The following is a 17,684-nucleotide window of genomic DNA, read 5'->3' as shown; positions in this document are numbered from 1 at the left end:
CTGCTTCACAGCACTAGAGGGCAGAAGAGTTTCTGTATCATCAGATATACTTTGATGAATTCAAACAGTGTTTGGTTGGTTGGTTTTTTTAAATTAGGAATCAAATTAAAAAGAAAGCATGGACCTCTGCGCGTCTGCACTTGTATGAGAAATCACGATATCAAATCCAGCCCTTATGCCGTGAATCATTTCCTTTATCTGCTTCTGCTTTTTGGCTGGAAGGCTCAGAGTCCGCGAGGCCAGCTGGGGGCCACTCTTCCAACATATGACCATGGTCCTTATCCAGGAGCTCAGAAGGATGTCACACAAAATATAGCAAAGATCAATCAGTTTACAAAAGGGGTAGAGGTGACTCTACACTTACCGCCAGGGAAAGCTCTGCTCCATTTTCCAAAGAGCGGTTTAAGAGTCATTATGGATAAAAGAGTGCTTACTTAAGGGCCAAATTGGTTTCCATGTTATTGAAATAAAGGCAAAGTTAAAATAAAATGAGGATGTCAAGTCTCTGGTGGGGGAGGGAAAGGGAGAACAGGATACCAACTTTTGGTTGTCTTTTACCTAGTGCTTACACTACATGCTTTGTTTTAGTCCAAGTTAACAAAAAACCAAACAAACAAAAAAAAGCATTAGCAAGTTTATCTAATTTTGTAGTGTTTGCCTTGTTCTCTGGAAAGGGAGATATGTAAGAGTATAGCTTTGGGTACTGGGATCGGGGGAAGGAAGAGTGAGCACATGGTAAAATTCTTGTGGGGTGAGTGAAAGTCAGGGTATGAACTGATCCTTGCTTTTCAAGCCTACAGCAGGAGAGGAGCCAGATGAGCTGTTGCCTGAGAGACTCCAACTGCCCTGCTAGTTCTAACGCTAAAATTAAAATCCGCACCTAGCATCCTCTATTTTCGTGAGATTTTTTGTGAAGAAAAGAAAGTTAATGCAAAAACGCACCACCAGCTTTCACCTTGTGTTTTTAGCCAGTTTGCAGGATATTGCATGTCATTTCTTTGTTCACACAAAACCTCTGATCCAGTAAAGCCTATAAAACCCACTACAGCCTGTCAATTTAATATTCCAGTCAGTTTCTGAGTTGCCACAGTAGCCATAAGTCTGGAGCAAATTATCCTACTTACCTGGGTAGCAATTAAGGAAATGTGAAGATTTGAAGCTATCAGTGGTGTGCAGACTTTTTGTACTTTATACCAATATACAAAGTGCTTCAAAATTCACAACCAGAAAAGATGATAAAGAATTTAAGTTTACAGGTTCCCTAATAATGATTCTTACTGTTATATGACTTAAGCCTATCTTTGAAGCAGGGTTGTGTTATAAATAAAAATACAGAAGTCGCTGGAGGAGGGGGGAACAACATATTACCCAGGTTATAGCTCCTCAAAAAAGAGAAACAAATTGTCTTCTACCTTCATAGATCATATTAATCTTGATGAGACTTTTTTTGGTGTATTTTCTCCACAGAAAATGGGAATGTATTGACTACACAGACTGAACAGATATTAACGAGAGTAAGAAAGTTATAACCCAATAAGAGAATGTATCTGTATTGAAATAAAACCAAAAAGCAACCTCCTATGATTTTTCAAACAGATAGACATCAAATACCACAGTAGTGGGAAGATAAATACCTATATAACAATATATGTAAATAGGTAGCTATAGAAACATTTCAGTCAGGAGAAACATGCAATACTGTCATAGAAAATCTGCAAAGATAGTTTACAGTTTGAGCGATCAGCAACACAGACAACACCATGCCTGCAATCTTAAATTCTCAATCCTGTGTGTAACTCTACTTATCTAACTAGCACCACTCAAGGACACCTTTTCAATGCTTTCGGGTATAGACCATAGAAACCTTTGTTCTACCTTCTTTCAGGTTTGTATAAAATAGTTTATTTCTAAAATTGAAAAAACATGAGAACTGCCGTTCACCAATAATGTTTTTTGCAGAGCTGTGCCCTTCAGTTTTTCCTCAAGCCCGCTCCAGCCATCTACCACTGGGGAGCTTTCCAAATGAAGTGTGAAATAGTTTAAAGAGTTACAAAAGTAATGGCTGTTATAAACTGTTTCCAGTTCCACTGTGTTTTATACTGCGGGTGCATCGGTACATGAATGCTACAAAGCTGAAAGCTAAATATTTCGCTCTGCTGGGCAATGTGCTCTGTGTAAGAGACGGAGACCAAGGAGAGAGTAGTTGGAGAGCAACACGAATGACTAAAGCTTGGGAAAAAGACCTGGGGAGGTTCAGTCTGGAGGAAGGACTCAAGAGAAGATATAGGTGAAATACTGCATTAAATAATAGTTGAGACTGAATTTAAAAGAGCAAAGGGACCAAACTGCCAAAGACAATTCTCGAATCTCCTTCAAAGATACGCTAAGCTGAACTTTGCATTCAATTATCAGGAATTGTTTTAAGAGCAGTCAAGTCCATGCCACCACAAAGTATTGTTTTCACCAAGGCTCCCATGCCTGATGGAGCAGCCATATGCTGCTAAGCACCACGGAAGCTGCAAACTCAGAGGGCTACAAGATGCCAAATCCCAGTGAACAGACAACTGTCCTGTAAGTATCCCTATTTCACGATGCACACACGGCCAGATGCTAATGATAACTGACCGCCTCGGTTCTAGACCTCAGTCGAGCAATATGCTCTGTGCCCCAGCGCTGTCATAAGCAGAGCTCTGGGAGGGTGTACAAACCTTGCGTGCAGGCTTGGGGCTCTGGCTTTCCATCTTTATCAGCGGCAGCATCTTACCAGTTTGCAGCTCAGAGACAAAAGTGAATTACTGGGGCTTAACATTATACACTGTCTGATTCATCCTAGCTGCGTGTGTGCTCTTAACACGAGAGACAGAAAATAAACTGCATTAGCAGAAAATATTTATCATCAAAAGTCTATGTTCATGGATTTTGTCCTGTGTTTGCCACAGGCTAGGAGTACACTTAATTACCACAGTTCAGCTGATGTCTGGAAGCTTATTAAGCCAGGGTAACTCACTTCTGTATCTGTAGCTAAAGCTTTCATTAGAACGGCCAACATTTTTGCCATAGTGACGCCTTGGGATAAAACAAAGTGTTAAACCCTGCAGAAGTGAACTTGCACAGGGAAAGAGTGAGAAGGAAAACAGCAGCAGAGAGAGGCCCCGGAGAAGGTATGAGTAAGAAACAAGCAGGAAAGCAACAGATCTACGGTTCTGCTGTTGGCACCCAAATCTCAATTCTCCAGTACCCACAAGCTTGTAGAGAAATTCCTGAAGTTAAAATTTGGTCCACAGAGTAAAACTGAAACTCAGAACTGAATTTCCAAGAGTTAAGATGGGGCTCAGATTCAGCAGCTTGGTTTGGGCTCAGCATGCAACAGCACAGCAGAAAGAACAGCAGGTGGTTCTGCCAGCACCCCATTTCGGATGATCTCAACCACCTTCTAAAGTTCCAAGCAAATTGTCACAGTGATGGATCAAATCAGGGAGCCAAGGGGTAGCTCTCAGCCCAAACTCAGCTCACAGCATAGCCTTCTCTCTTCCCTGAAAACACTAACATGCCATTACTCAGCATACGCTTGTGGGCAGACTACACCAACGGGAAAGAGTTCACTGTGGCAGTGTGGTAGGCTAACATCAGGCCCAACAAAGTCTATGAAGTCAGATATGGCTGTGTTTATGCTGTCCCCAGGTCCCAAAGCAGCTTAGTTACCTCAGCGCAGCACAGTGCCAGGGATGCAGCGAGCGCGCCAGAGCCAGCTGGAGCACCTGGTAATCACTAGCCGTGAGGAGCACAGAGCATCCATACGTGGGCAGGCCAGGCACTGGGCTTGGCAACACCAGCGCTGAGCTGAGCTACCCCCCGCAGAGGCGTCCGTGTGTTGCGAGTCAGGCTTGCCAGCATGCCTGGAGAGCTGAGCAGGTCAGACGCTGTATCACAAGAAGATTAAGACTTAAGCTAGTGGCATGTTCATCTCTGCTTCCCCTACTTTCTTTTCAACAATGTATTTCCTCCTCCTCTGCACCACAGTATTTGTTGTCCTTTTATTGCCCCTGCCCAAACACAGTATCTTCCCTTATGTTCCTTATTCATCGTCTTACCACAGCTCCTCATCAAACTATGCATCAAGGGAACATCTCGGGGCTTGTGCAAATCAAGCTCTTCCGAGAAAGCCTTCTAAATACAGAAGTTAGAAGGACTTCCTCCCCCTCCTCCAAGCATTACAAGGAACACAGCAATCCCCATAACCCAGACTAAGAGAAAATTTACTGCATAGTTATCCTCTTACGTAGACCCTGCCACCAAACACTTGGCTGGAGACAAGGCTGGCTACTGACCACAGCGAAGGTGGGCATCTCTGAATCGCCCCACTGGGCTGTAAAGATTAGTACATCAGCCTGGAAGATAGAGAGTCGGGAGATTTCTCCTGTGCAGCAAATGCAGAGCTCAACTCCAAACAGATTATCCATAATTCAAATTACTCTTCTAGCACTCCCACCAGTGGCAGGGCAGTGGGCAAAACAAGCATTTTGCTAAGCATCCGCCTCCAGTTTCATAGACTAATTTGATGTTTTTAAAAAGAAATTTCAGATCGTGAAAGAAAAAATTTTCAGAAGCACTGCTAAGTATACTCTATCAGCAAAAGATTGAGAGGTCTCACAACACTATTGATATATATATTTTTTTTTAAATTCAGGATGAAGATTGGAAAAGGAAGGAAAGCAAGCCGTGATGCATTTGGCTCCGGCAGCCAAAGAACACAATTTCACAAGTCAAGCATTCTAGCAACTCTGCGCTCCTTTCACACAAAATGATGAGGGACTGTTACCAGCTGTGTGACAATATATCTTCAGATTTCATTATTTTGAATTTGATTTTTTTAATGGATTTTACCAGAACTAGTATTAATCTTGCCAGCTTTAAAGGCACTAAGGACAGACTGCTGAATGGGGGCAGCATTTTCTTTTCTGGGCACTAGCTACAGTTCAGCCTCTAATTTCCCCACTTTCCTCCACCTTTTCTTCTGTACAGATTTTTGTTTCTGAATAGACATGAACAGGGGCAATCTGGGAATTCACTTTCTACAAGTTAATTTCATGGCACTTAGCAGACAAAGTGAAGTAACTTAAATGCAAGCTTATTATTATAAGCAGTTTCAAGCACTTGTCATCCTGGTGATTTTTTCTCCATGGCCTGCAACCACATCCTATATATAACTGGAGGGGGATGTGCAAACTTTGATTTCAATTTTGCATTTGAACAAGTATTTTTCTTAACTTAATTAGGACCATTTTATTCTCACTTCTCAGCCTCGACATGTCATATAACGGCTTTTCCAAAGCAAGAGAAAAATTACCCTGTAATACCAGTTGCCCACCTGGTACTTTTTAATAGTCAAGTTTGAGTATTGACTATTGGATGAGACTACAACGTGCCACATCCCACACATGTGTCCAGTCTACATGAAAGGTTGCCTGATTCCACCCTAAGATGCTGCTAAGGTGTTTTCCCACTCCCAATTGCTCTGAATCACAGCGTGAGACAGAGTTTGCATGGAAACAACTCACACAGAGACTTCAAAAGAGACTCTAACTCCTGCTTTGCTGGCAGCAAAGCCATACCCTGACTGTTTCCAAAAAAATAGCAAGCAGCACACAAGTTGGAACAGAGCCACTCCTTGGCACAGAGGTATCCTACTTGGACCCCTCATGTTCCCTCTGCTATGCATATTCCAGAAAGCCTTCTAGGTTAATGCTAGTCTGTGCATTTTTTCTTCTACTGACACCCTGTGACTTCTAGCTCTCCAACTGCTCTGTTCAACCCTTGGTTATCCCAGAGCCTGAAAACCTGGACTATTCTGATGGTGTCCTAGTATTTTAGTTTTAAAGATCATGTTCAAAAGGACTGATGGCTAAAAGGCTGAGTCAGCTGTATCACTGCTAAAATGATATTTTAATCTGAGATCTTTCTTGAAACCTAACTTGAGATAACAGAACAAAGATAATAACAATGAATGAAATAGTATCTGAAATACTGAAGCAGACAAGGGGAGATCTTTATTCTTAAAACAAAAATTAACTATCTACCACTTTAATCTGGGTTAGTTAAGGGAATCGCAGTTTAAGCGGCTTCATCCCATTCAAACTGACTACTAGCATCCCCCTCCTTGAGGGAAGGGAGCAAACCCCAGTCTTGTTCACTTCTGAGTATTTGTTTTCCACTCACATTACATGGTTTCTGTTTGAACCTGCCTTTCCCTCATCCCTCCTCCTCATTAATTACATACTAACGCAGACTTTAATTTGTAAACTCTAGGTTTAGGAATTAATTCTTTGTTACAACTTTATGAAGACACATAGAGAATCTTTCATATCACATAGCAAAAAATATTAAGCAGTCCTTGCAGTAGATGCACAACAGCTTTCTCTCTGCAAGCATCATATAAAGATGAAAAAGGGAACAGGGCTTTAAATTATTCTTCCCCAAAAGCTTACTTAGTTTTAGGGGGGATCCCATCATGCAGTCAGAATCTGTGTGAATGTATTTGCTCTAGCCTTAAATTCTGCAGGGAGCTCAGGCTAACCAAATGATTAAGTATTTACCTGACCTATACCAGGGGGTTTGTATCCCAGACCCAATCTGGGCAAAGACAGTTATACTAATGGGAAAACTCCCACTATCCACCCCCCCCCCCCCCCCCAAAAAAGAAAAAAACCAGCAAAAAAATGCACATAGAACAAATACATAAGCTAACCAGGGCTGCTCTCACTCTACTGTGGATATATGCCAGTGTGAGGGCAGGCAAGACAGAGGGTCTTTCATGTTTGGAAGTGGCAGAAAATAAACAGACTGTAACTCAGGAATGGTTGTTTGCTCTCCTGAAAGTCAGTCATTAAAGCACTGATGGATTTCAAAGCTACCCAGCTCTTAATCGTCCCTGTATCATTACTACCTTGTAGGCAAGCATTCATGGATTACAATGGAAAGCTGCTGATTGCTGCTTGCAATCAGCAGCCTGCCACCTCTTTCACAGCGTGGCTCCACCTTCTTCATCCAGAAAGAAGGGAAAGGAAACTGAAACAGCCCTCAGTTTCTGTCAGCTGCGCTTTGAAAGAGAGGAAAAAAAGCAAGCTAAGCAAACTCAGCACATAATAATAATAGCATTACATGCATTGGTACTAACAGCTCAGAAAAAGCACATTTGGGGAAAAAGACTGTAAACAATTAGCTTTGGTCAGCTAAGTATGTATGTATTAAGCACATGTGCATAAAATACACGCACACTACTGTCAGTTTCTATTCTGTACTGTATCTGCAAGCTAGAGCTTATACAAGCTATCTAAGAATTGTCACTAGAAAACCAGAGATGGACTGAGCATAGATCCCAATAAAGCCTAAAATGAAATTGAGGGCTGAAACTTTGGCTTTACTTTTGTCAGCATGAAGTTGTTGGAAGCTGTTCTGCATCCTGGATTGCATTCAGATCAGTGCTGGAACACAGCCTGCATCCATCTCTTAAGCCAAAGAAAGTATTTTTAGACTTTCCAGAATGAAATATTAGAGGACAGAAAACAGGGAGCTAGAAATGGATTTGAAATTTCACTTTGGAAAAAGATACCAAGAAACAGACACCACATACACCATTATCAAACATATAGAACCGGCCACTGCTATCACACGAGGTATAAGCCATGCTATCAGGAAGCCTGCCAGAACAACTCCAGTCCCATGTAGGATCGTTTGTAGGTGGGCTTCAGCCTGACCGCAGGTGGCTCCGAGAGGATGAGGACATACTGCTTGTGCGCCCAGTCCCATTCACAGGCTCTCTATAAAGTATTTCCACCTTTGAAGGTGCACACCTCAAGTAAGGAGGAGAAAGGCACCTGATACATGTAACACCATCTCAGTCAGGCTCCTTGTTACTTACTACTGCTCTTGCTGTTGTCGGTAGACCGACGCTTGGCTGCTTTGCTCCTCTTCAGATGTTGTCAGATTCTGGGGGTTTTCAGCCTCTTTTGTTTCGTTGTTGCTATCCCACAGGTAACCCTGAGAGGCAAACCGGGTACTGGAGGCAGCAGCCGTCCTGTACCTGCTGCCTTCCCTCCATTCTCCAACCCCAGACATTGCTTTGGGAGTACCTTGCCTTGTCAGAAAGGAGTATTGCCACTAAGGCTAGGGAAAGACTCAAAACTTTGCGTTCTCACAAGCTGGTTTCAATTCCTTGTAAGACCCGCCCCTGCCTGGACTCTCAGCTGTAAAGCACACACTGGTTTCTGAGTCATCCTCCAGCTGAAGCTCAGTTCGATCATCTCAACCACAGCACCTAGGCAGACTGGAGTCATGGGGTGACAGCAAAGGTGATCTATACTATTAAAACAGTCAACAACAGTTTGTGCAGTCTTGGAATAGACTGCTTCAGCACAAGCATGGTGAGGTCTGGCTGAAAGCCATTATTTCTGACAATTTTTTACCCCAGCACTTCAAATTTGCCTACGACAGAGGGGAATAACTCTAGGGGGTTTGCTGGTTTCTATTTTGCAGGAGTGTACAAAGAAAGATGAAACTAAAAGCTAACCCTCAGATAAATCCTAAGGCAATGGTCCTGCGCAACTCCAATTCTGCTTTTCAATTCTGCTCAATCAGAAAACTTTTTTACTTTGACTTTCCTAATCCTACCTGATGAATAGAGGACAAATACATGATCCTCTTAAGCAAAAACGCAGATCCCTTCAGTGAACACATCTGACCAGTGGTACTGTATCTATGGGATCAGCAGGGCTGGGGAAAACCAGCAACCTTCTTAATATCACTAGTAAAATAAAGATGTTTGGCAGCTCCTAACCCAAGAAAAAAAGAACTAGTAATGCTACTCAAGCTTTATGCAGCAGAGCTAGGGCAATCCAGCTCCACACATCCAGATCCTGTCACTTTTTGTCCTCAGCTGCTCAAGCTGCACTAAAACCACATTGCTGAAGGGATGCTTTTGTGGCCAGGTGTCGTGGTTTAACCCCAGCCAGCAACTAAGCACCACACAGCCGCTTTTTCTGACTGTCCAGACTGTCTAGGTCTTACAGCACACCCTACACATGCTGGGAAAGTAGCAAAATAAAATGCCACAGGCTGCCTGATTTTCGTGATGCTCCCTGGGGTGCTGTATGGGACCCTGTCACCAGCAGCACACCTCCCAGAGCTGCCACATCCAGCAGGACGTATCTCCTAGGGCTGCCCGATGAAGGCAGCATCAATGGTCTCTCCCTCCCACCGTCCCTCCTAACATGCTCTGCAGCAGGGATGATCTTCATTTGTACACGAATCATTCTGCGAGACTCTGGAGTGCAATGGCAGTGTGTTGCAAAGGGATGAACTGGTGCATAGTCCTTTGCACCACTCCCAGAACTGTCTCGCTTCTGGGCTATGATGGGTCCAGCCTGGTCTATGAACACACAGAAACACTGTGGGAGTGTCCAGTATGGTCACTTCTTGGAGACAGATAGCAGAAGTCACCCAAAGGCCCTCTACCTACCTTTTGCCAAGCCCTGATCTCTCTAATCTCAATCTCTTTTAGCTGCCTGCGCCATTAATCACATTGCTTGCTCACACAGCCCCTGTCTTGGTTTGGAAACTGGCCAGGAGGCCAGAGCAGAAAATAGACATAGTCTGTAAGATATTGCTGGGTCATAGCTCCAAGGCAACTCTTGATACTGCCAACAGCCAACATAGGCAGGTTTCTTGTTTAAGGGTGTTCCAGGTTGGTCTGGGTCTGGGTCCAAGAGTGTCTCCTCTGCCAGATGTCTTCAGGAATTGCTCAAAGAGCAAAGGGCATTACAGCCTTGGACTAGACGTGTGGATTTATTCTTTACCTCCGGTCTCTGTGGGGAACACAGACATTTTGTCCTGGACAGTGATTGGGCTCTTACCAGAAATTAAATGCATGGCACTTGACAATCTGAGTCATCCCCTAAGTTGTCCAAGAAGGTGTTCGGGTAGGCCAGAAGGCTCGAGACTTGCCGTCCTCCTTCAGGTGAGCTGCCAGGCACAGCTAAAGGCAGGCCCTGGGGAAGATCTCTTAACCTAGGTTCCCCCTCCAGTTCACAAATATATATTTTATGTACAAGGTAGCTGGCAAATGAAAGTAAGCATCAAGCTTAGTCCCTTATGTAGGACTGCGAGGTAAATACATGAGGTGCAGAGAGACTAGAAGCAGCGCAAAATGATAGCAAAGTCATGTCTGAGGACTGCAAAGATTTGTGGGATAACAGCTGTGCCTACAGGCATCCTATTTGGTAAAAATCCAGCTTTGACATCTGGATTCTTCTTAACCCATGCAGATTGATGTCTTAATAACCCAAATTTAATTACAAAAATTGATTATAATTAATGTGGCCACTGCTGCTGTATCTTCAATTCCACACTGTTATATAAAATTCAGATCTAATATGCTTCCTGTTGAAATTTATAAAGTTTTGGCTGCAAACAGTAACTGTAGAATCTAAATAGTTTACATCTATATTGCTCATAAAAGAGGGATGTAAAATGAACCCAAGCACTAGAAGCTTAATCGCTTACATCGCTTCAATGCTTATTTATTTCTTAGCTCTGTTGTGGACAATCCAAACTCACTCTCTCCAGGACAACATCCAGGCCTGGCTCCGAGGATGGTTCATGCCAGACAAGACCCCGAGAAAGTCAGTATGAGTATGACTGCACCAGATTTAGCTTCCTCCACCCTAAACATCCCCGCAACACTGTCCCAGCAATCTCTGCGTCTCAAACGCATCCAATGTACCTCTGCGTCATACTCCACAGTATATCATTCATCAGCCCTTCAGTTTCATGCTACTAAAACACAACTTTTGATGGGCTGCAACCCATCCCTCATATTGCTTCAGACACATTGAGCTGAAATATCCCCCAAAATAATATTTAAGTTTTCGGGTCACAGCAGTACCACCTAGGGCTCTCAGGACACTTGGAGCTGTCTTGGTTTCAGCTGGGATACAGCACTGTACCAGGTACTAAGAAGAAAACTAACTCTATCCCAGCCGAAACCAAGACAGGAGCTTAAGTGCTGTAGTAAGGACATGCATATTGCCTTGACTAGGCTCCTCCTAGCCACTTCGTGGAGGCTAGTCTTAGGCAGCATATATATAAGCAAGTCTGTGCTAGCTGGATTTAGGACAAAGGATCAGTCTCCGGCCCTATTTTATTTAGTGTTGTAGATGCTAAATAGATGCTAAAGTGTCTGTGCTTCCTAAGTATCAGAATGCCAATGTATTCAGCCTCCTGAAACATGCAGACCCCACCAGATCTCAACCCTTCCCAAATCCTCCATAAGAATTTTAATTCAGTACTTGTATTTTTCTAGACCCACCAAATACTGGCTGCCTATTCTATCCGACGGTTTATGTTTATAGTTGTCTTACATCCCTAAATGGGTCTGATGCTGTGGTGCATTGGCCCTTGCTAGCAGGCAAGCACCCACGCAGCTGGTGGCTCCCTCCCTCCCCGCCAGTGGGACAGGGGAGAAAACAGGAAAAGGAGTGAGAGAATTCTTCTGTCAAAATAAAGCTTTTTTGTCTGTAAAGCTCTGTTGCTTCCAGCTATTAATAACAATTTTTTTTTTATTTTGTGGGAGAGATAGAAAATGATCTTTCTTTTGCTTTGAGAAAATCCTTCAGTTGACATGTGAAATATTAAGAATCACCATATTCCCTCCCTCATTTGTGTTTTTCATGAAATTACAATAATAAAACAAAATAACTTCTGTAGAGGAACTTTCTATATTGAACCTTTATTTCCAACTTAGCAGCACGATGAACTATACCAAAAATGAGCGATATCAGAGATCCTCTCTCACTATAAAGGATACTCAGAATCCCAGTCAGCCACCTAATCCTTTCTTTGGGAATGTCAGCTGGGATAAAACTCTTCTATGAAAGAAACAGTATTAAAAAAAAAAAAAATATTTAAAACAATGTAATGTCCCCTACCTTCCCTTCCCTGAAAACACCTGTTCATTCTTCATTATTTCACTGTTGGTTTATGGATTTTAAGGTTTTGCATTTTTAAGTTTTTTCCACAACCACGGACACTTTTCATTAAAAGCTAAGACCTTCATTTAATCCAAGGAGACTAGAAGCCTAAAGCCTGAAGAAAAGCATCAAACTGCAGGAGACTTTTGAGAAAGACAGCCAGGACAGGCTAGCTTTCCTACAGGCGCACTCTCCGTTTTTCCCAGGAGCCAGCAAATGGTATCAGAAGGCCTTGACTGCTGGAGAACTGCTTTTTCCTTTGCCATCAGCTAAAATACTTAGTCCTACAGCTGAGTGTGATGCTCAAGGGTTCACACACACAGTTTTTTCCCTGGATATTTTGGCTAAGTAGGTAAGACACACAGCTGAATACACTACAGAGCATATACATGTAATCAATCATTGGGAACATCTCCCTGTATTTTAGGGCAATGACAAGGCATGGCAAATATACCTAGAAGCATATCTATAATTAGCACTGCATATAGTGTTTTATACCATGATGGCAAATTAAAAATTGAATTTTTAAAGACACATTTTACTTTACCAAGGCTTTTCTGGCTGAGTACTCTAGCTTGCTGTACAATTAGTTGTGAACAGAAAACCTTAAACTGGACAACAAGTAATGTTCAGCTTGACTTTTAAAATACTTGATCTGAAACATGCTTCTGGCAAGCAAAATATACAAGCTCACTATAGAACAAAACCACAAAACATTAATATGAATGAAAGCTGTAGTATCACTTTAGTTTTGTGCACTTCACAGAAAATGTTTCGTTAGGAGCAAGATTGCTCTGTTGTGAGCACAGTGCGTTCTGCAGGGTTGATAGCACTAATTGTTAGAGCTCAGGATGCTGGAGAAGAGAAATTTCTCTGCTCCCTGGAGAGGTGGCTCCAGGAGGAGGGTGAAATGTCAACATTTGGCCAAGATTTATTCTTGTTTAGATTTAGGACTGGAATTTGTCAGGCTCAGCAGAAAGAACGCCATTAGCTTTGACAAGTGCACTTGTGTGTCTCTGTTGGGAAATCTGTTTAGGAGATGTAAAATGCTGCACACACTTCGCATTTTATTGCAAAAAGCTGAAATTGACGGTACCTGTCAGAAACTATCATCTTTCACTCTCTAAAAGAAAATTGACCCTTGCTTTCTCTGCAGTATCCTTCAGCATTAGAGCAGGTCCACCTCTCCTTTAGCTAATACTACTTCAGTAAAAGGAAGTGGAGATTGAAAATATAATTGACCTGATGTCCAGAACTTGCTATATGGAGGTCTTGAAGTAGTGCCTGAAAATTACTGCTACATTTTAGGAGTATTCTTATGCCTGGAGAGTGCTTTGCATATCTATATTGCTCTATAAATAATACTAAATAATAAAGCAGGGCTATTTTAAAGGTCTGATGTTATAAAACCAATCAGGACCACAAAAGAATGTTTTATACCATTAAAAATGCCTGCAACAAATCTATTGGAAAAGGCAAAATTAACTGGTAAACTACACAAATGCTATCAGAAACAAAGAACTCTTACAGCTATTGCTCCAGCATTGTGACCAGAAGGAAAAAGTCCTTGAGAAGTCTGACAGTATTAAAATAGTATTTGTGAAATTCCTGAATACATCTTTTTCTCAACAGTTTTTAAAGCAGAGGAGGTTTACTTGCACATAAATTATTTTAATACTTTTATTCACAAAAGATACCTGAGCCTTTTGCCGTATATACCATCTTCTTCAAGGAATAACTGTACTCTTGTAATTCCTGAAGGCCATGATTAGTTCCAGCTTAGGATTTTGTATAATATACTACCCTGTGGTACCTAGTCAACCAAAGGTGTCATACAGACAATTATTATAGTATCTAGAAAGAACATTACATTCTTTATTGTTTAATGTTTCAGAATGTGTTACTTAAATAAATTAGTAGAAGTCCACAGCTCATGCCTCTTTTTGCTTTTATAGTATATTGCAGTAATTAAAGAAACATACAAATGCTTTTAGGAGCAATGAACTCTTCCAACCTCTAATCCTGGTGCAGCAGCGGGGAAGATTTATTCTTTATTCATTTGTATGCACATGACAATTCAGCGAGGCTCAAGTACTGCCTCTACCAGTTTTATATGATACGCCTTATGATTTCCTTGATAACTCTCAATTATACTCTCTTCTCTGCCTGACCTCAGAAACTTTAATCTTCGGCATGAAACTTTAGTCCCTGCCATTCTAATGTCACTGGTAGGGTGCTACACTTACAGGTACTTTGGAAATTCTCAGTGGTAAAGAGTAAATCCAAAAGGCCCGCCCTCCTTGTTATCAATTTCACAAGCTTTAATCTGGTATCTGTTTCTAGATTCTCCTTCATTCCTGACAGAGATTCTTGCCAGCATTGATCCTGACTGCAACATGGAATACTGTAGCACAGACTGTTTAGGAAAGTCATTTACAGGAAAAGTATGCAGACAATTAACTTAAATGCCATAACAAATATGGACAACATTGCTACACATTAATAGTGACAATATGCTGGAACATACCAGTGTTTAGGATTAAATTAAAATAGTAATGGACAGATTGTCTCTACCAGCACCATCCTGTGCATAGTGTAGCACACAGCTGTGCCATGCTGAGAGGAGCTTTGGGAGAGAACCATAACCATAGACCCAGCTGCTTTCATTCCTCCCCTCCTTGCTTCCAAGGGAAACAACCTATGGTCTTTCACTCCTAGCAAAAGATGTATTTTCCTTGTGTTGATTATCTGGTTTGCTCTGCTTAATCTATACGCTTCCTGAGTCTCACTGTCCAGAAAGTAGTAGTAGTAGCATAGCTGGTGATATGAGCAATACATTCAGAGCACTGTTTTCCATCTCAGAGCTTGCTAGATGTATTTGGATGGACCATAGTATGACCCAGTGTCTTTAAAGGCCACATTTTGCTACCTTACAATGACGTAAGATGTTTCCTGAGTGCATTGGTAATAACTTCCTTGCAAAGGTGATCAAGGAGCTGACAAGGGGAGATGCTCTTCTGGATCTGATACTTACAAATGGGGAAGAACTTGGCTGCAGTGACCATGAGACAGGAGAATTAGGGCAAAATAACAGAATCACAACCGTGGACTTAATGAGAGCAGACGTTGACCTGTTCGGGGGTCTCAGGGATCAGCTTGGAAAGATCCCATGGGATACAGTACTGAAGAGGAGTCCAGGAGAGTTGTTCGATTTTCAAGGTTCCCTACCTAAAAGCTTAAGAACAGTCCATCCTGACAGCAGGAAGTCAAACAAGAGTGGCAGGAGGCCTGCATAGATGAACAAGCTGCTCTTGACTAAACTCAAATATAAAAAGGAAGTGTACAAGAGGCAGGAGCAGGGGCAGGTGACCCAGGAAGAATATAGAGCCACTGTCTGAATGTACAAGCAGGAGGATCTGGGGAAACACAGGTTGTTCAACCTCACCTCGATCCCAGGGAAGATGGTGAAGCGAGTAATTCCTGGTGGGCAAGTTGACCATAAGCCAGCAAAACGTTTGGGATTCCTCACCCTCCTGTATTTCATATGGATTTTATGTGGTACGACTTAGGTAGATTTTGTGAATTATGGTTGTACACCTGGATATTAGAGAAATTCCTCTAAACTACTTTGGGTTTTGGTGGTCCCGAATTGCAAAGCACTGTTAAAATTCATTATTGTTGATGTTCTGCTGATTTTTGTCCACTGAGTCTTTCAAGTTTTTCAAAGCAATGCAGCTACTCTTGTTTAAAGCCACCCATGCGTACTTCCTACAGTTGCCTGGGCAAATGCATATGGTGGCTAAAATGAGTAACTCTCATTCACTTTACTGTCCCATTGGACTCAAAGATGCTACTTTTATGAGTAGGTACTTTTCAATATGAGTAAATGTTGCAGAAGCTGGAAAAAATAGGTATTATTTTCTGCAGTCTTTCACTTCATAGATTTGCCTCTTACTTTCTCCTAGTCTTAGTTGTTTGGCTTCTTTTTATTTCCTGCCGTTTCAGTTTTCTCCCCAAAACAAATACAATGCTTCTTCTCTTATGGCTGATTATCTTTTAACAAAGAGCATTATGTCATCATGAGAGACCTAGATTTTTTTAAACAAGTTGCAATAAAATGCAGAAGAGGAAAATTAAGGAAAAACCCCTAAATTCCAATACTTTCGATTTATTATTTTTTAAACTGAGTTTGCTAATCAAAAAAGTAGTAAGTGGCGTGCTATTCTGCATTACATCTATGCAAATCAATGAACAAAAAATGATTAGCTGGGGACATTTTTATTGATTTTAAAATAGGTTTTAAGATTGCAAGAAATTCAATTCCACTGAAGGTTTAAAAAATTAATCATATATGATTGTATGTTATATGTGCAATGAAGAAGTAAAAAGGAATGTATTTCTTCCCAAATGGATCATCATACAACTTCCAATGACTTCTGTGCTGTAGAAAAGTTAAATTTAGACATCTGTCTAAGATTAATGAAATGCTATATATGATCAACTCACCTTTATGGTTAATAGCAGCTGTACTTTAAAAAGATACTTAGAGATGAATTAAAGCAGTTGCCTTTCAGCGTCATAGGATTGATGAGTATCAATCAGATATACAAAACCACGGTATGTGCTCAGAACGATGCCACAGAAGAACAATCGCTGTTTGAAATAGGAGATAAGAAGAGTAATTCTTTTTGTTGAGTCGCACCGCTTAGCAATCTGCAGATAATTCAATTCCATTGCCAGTACTACCAGGTAGGAGAGAAGGAAAACCAGCACAAGGGCAAAAGAAGAGCTGTTATGCTGCTGTACTGAAAAGAGATTGAGCATTTTACATTTTGTGATACAGGACTAATGGTGATTGACAACTTCTGCATATAAGGTACCACTTGAAGAAGAATTTCAGAAGGGTGAACCATGATCCTGTCAGCATTTTCAGGAAATCAAAATATAAATATACTGAAACATACACAGACATCAACTAAGGTGCAAAAATATAAACATTAAAACCCATTTTTAGGGGTTTTGCTTCCCCCCCCCGATCACTTTTTATCCTTTCCTTTACATATGTTTTCCCCCTTCTAAAATCCCATATTCCTTCTGAAGGTGGACATGAAACATTTCTCCGTGTGGCCTTTCCTTCTCCCAAGTGTTTTCTCCTTCTTCTTATCCTATTCTTTATGCATAAATTATCTCTCATCCCTTCATCTCTCCCCCCCCCTCTTTCTTTCTTGGCTTTCTCGGGATTTACAACAAGCAGCCACCTCCAGTCTTCCTGCTCCTCAAACCAGTCAGGAGGATAAACGAAGGGAAGACCAGTCCCCGGCCTCCGACCCAGCATTAAGCCGGTGGGCTGGGAGGGCATCCCTCAGGAACCGGCCCCTTCCCCGCCGTGAGGCGCCATGAACCTCCCAACGCGCCCTTCCTCACACGGGTGCGAGCTACCCAGGAGCGGGAGACCGCAGCGGCGAAGCCGGGCGCCTCAGGTGCGAGCCAGGGCGGCCGCGGGGCGGGAGGAGGACGTGAGGGCTGAGCCTCGCCGGTGACAGGCTCCGCCCCCCGCCACGGCACCGCCCAGCCCCTCACGCCGCCGGGGACGCCTCCGCGCCCGCCCGTCGCACCGAGCCCGTGACGCACGAAGGAGGCGGCTGCGCGGGGCGCGTCAGC

The 17,684-nt window shown here is 42.3% G+C and overlaps 1 protein-coding gene across 1 annotated transcript in view; it reads right to left on the bottom strand.

Annotated features, from left to right (window-relative positions):
* Positions 1-8,126, bottom strand: part of EPSTI1 (epithelial stromal interaction 1) — a 54,746-nt gene extending 46,620 nt beyond the window's left edge. The window contains exon 1 of the mRNA XM_050908571.1: positions 7,919-8,126. Within this exon, the coding sequence (XP_050764528.1) occupies positions 7,919-8,115 (197 nt within the window). The 5' untranslated portion in view covers positions 8,116-8,126. The remainder of the gene's footprint in view (positions 1-7,918) is intronic.
* Between the last annotated feature and the right edge of the window lie 9,558 nt (positions 8,127-17,684).

This window comes from Gymnogyps californianus, chromosome 1 (genome assembly GCF_018139145.2).
Source record: "Gymnogyps californianus isolate 813 chromosome 1, ASM1813914v2, whole genome shotgun sequence".
NCBI lineage: Eukaryota > Metazoa > Chordata > Aves > Accipitriformes > Cathartidae > Gymnogyps > Gymnogyps californianus.
Note: the sequence above shows the minus strand (reverse complement) of the source record. Positions and strands in the feature narration are given on the sequence as shown.